Raw genomic sequence first — 2500 nt, 5'->3', positions numbered from 1 at the left:
CCATGTATCGTGATATTATCGGTATTCTGAGCCGTGTATTGTGATATTATCTGTATTCTGAGCCATGTATTGTGATATTATCGGTATTCTGAGCCGTGTATTGTGATATTATCTGTATTCTTAGCCGTGTATTGTGATATTATCGGTATTCTTAGCCGTGTATTGTGATATTATCGGTATTCTTAGCCGTGTATCGTGATATTATCGGTATTCTGAGCCATGTATCGTGATATTATCGGTATTCTGAGCCGTGTATTGTGATATGGCTATATGCCTCTTCAGCTTCTACCGTAGCTCTGGGTTTAATTAATTAATTAAGTGATGGAGAATAGAAACATCTGGATGTGAGTGAAGCTGTGCTCGGTGTGTCTCACCCTCTGCACTCTGGTCTGGGAACTGGTCATCTGGGAGGTGGAAACTACGGTCTTAGTCTTCTTCGTTGGTACGGCTTCTTCACCTGCAGCAGAAGCAAACACAGCGGTTTAGTCTGATGTCCGTACGAGACATTTATCAGTCTCGATCGTGTCTGTTAATGTAACGATTAATATACAGCAGTTTGAGACAGAGGTTTAGGGCCAAAATAATATGTTATGAAGCCACACACACACACACAAAACACACACACACACACACACACACACACACACACACACACACACAGAGATTCATACCCTCATACACACACACTAGCACACACACACACACACACACACACACACCCTCATACACACACACATACAGAGACACACACACACGCGCACACACACACTCGCACACACACAGAGAGACAGACACAGTAACACACACACAGAGACACACACACACACACACACACACACACACAAACACTCATACCCAAACACACATACACTCACACACCAAAGTGTGAGGTGTAACCTATCCCAGTGCTGTGTATGTAGGTGTAACCTATCCCAGTGCTGTGTGTGTAGGTGTAAACTATCCCAGTGCTGTGTGTGTAGGTGTATCTATCCCAGTGCTGTGTGTGTAGGTGTAACCTATCCCAGTGCTGTGTGTGTAGGTGCTGTGTGTGTAGGTGTAAACTATCCCAGTGCTGTGTGCTGTGTGTGTAGGTGTATCTATCCCAGTGCTGTGTGTGTAGGTGTAACCTATCCCAGTGCTGTGTGTGTAGGTGTAAACTATCCCAGTGCTGTGTGTGTGTGTGTGTAAACTATCCCAGTGCTGTGTGTGTAGGTGTAACCTATCCCAGTGCTGTGTGTGTGTGTGTGTAAACTATCCCAGTGCTGTGTGTGTGTGTGTGTAAACTATCCCAGTGCTGTGTGTGTAGGTGTAACCTATCCCAGTGCTGTGTGTGTAGGTGTAAACTATCCCAGTGCTGTGTGTGTAGGTGTATCTATCCCAGTGCTGTGTGTGTAGGTGCTGTGTGTGTAGGTGTAAACTATCCCAGTGCTGTGTGTGTGTGTGTAAACTATCCCAGTGTGCTGTGTGTGTATCTATCCCAGTGCTGTCCCAGTGGTGTGTGTGTAGGTGTAAACTATCCCAGTGCTGTGTGTGTAGGTGTAAACTATCCCAGTGCTGTGTGTGTAGGTGTAAACTATCCCAGTGCTGTGTGTGTAGGTGTATCTATCCCAGTGCTGTGTGTGTGTAGGTGCAGTGCTGTGTGTGTAGGTGTAAACTATCCCAGTGCTGTGTGTGTAGGTGCTGTGTGTGTAGGTGTAAACTATCCCAGTGCTGTGTGTGTAGGTGCTGTGTGTGTAGGTGTAAACTATCCCAGTGCTGTGTGTGTAGGTGTATCTATCCCAGTACTGTGTGTGTAGGTGTATCTATCCCAGTGCTGTGTGTGTGTGTGTGTAGGTGTATCTATCCCAGTGCTGTGTGTGTAGGTGTATCTATCCCAGTGCTGTGTGTGTGTGTGTGTAGGTGTATCTATCCCAGTGCTGTGTGTGTAGGTGTATCTATCCCAGTGCTGTGTGTGTAGGTGTATCTATCCCAGTGCTGTGTGTGTAGGTGTATCTATCCCAGTGCTGTGTGTGTAGGTGTATCTATCCCAGTGCTGTGTGTGTAGGTGTAACCTATCCCAGTGCTGTGTGTGTAGGTGTAACCTATCCCAGTGCTGTGTGTGTAGGTGTATCTATCCCAGTGCTGTGTGTGTAGGTGTAACCTATCCCAGTGCTGTGTGTGTAGGTGTAAACTATCCCAGTGCTGTGTGTGTAGGTGTATCTATCCCAGTGCTGTGTGTGTAGGTGTAAACTATCCCAGTGCTGTGTGTGTGTGTGTGTAAACTATCCCAGTGCTGTGTGTGTAGGTGTAACCTATCCCAGTGCTGTGTGTGTGTGTGTAAACTATCCCAGTGCTGTGTGTGTGTGTGTGTAAACTATCCCAGTGCTGTGTGTGTAGGTGTAACCTATCCCAGTGCTGTGTGTGTAGGTGTAAACTATCCCAGTGCTGTGTGTGTAGGTGTATCTATCCCAGTGCTGTGTGTGTAGGTGCTGTGTGAGTAGGTGTAAACTATCCCAGTGCT

The 2500-nt window shown here is 46.6% G+C and overlaps 1 protein-coding gene across 1 annotated transcript in view; it reads right to left on the bottom strand.

The window, feature by feature from the left end:
* The window catches only part of LOC114564194 (titin-like), a 380077-nt gene that overhangs the window by 353346 nt on the left and 24231 nt on the right, over positions 1-2500 (bottom strand). Inside the window, 1 exon segment of the mRNA XM_028591428.1 lies at positions 375-457. Within this exon segment, the coding sequence (XP_028447229.1) occupies positions 375-457 (83 nt within the window).

Source organism: Perca flavescens, chromosome 11 (genome assembly GCF_004354835.1).
Source record: "Perca flavescens isolate YP-PL-M2 chromosome 11, PFLA_1.0, whole genome shotgun sequence".
Taxonomy (NCBI): domain Eukaryota; kingdom Metazoa; phylum Chordata; class Actinopteri; order Perciformes; family Percidae; genus Perca; species Perca flavescens.
This window is presented reverse-complemented; position numbering and strand designations above follow the sequence as displayed.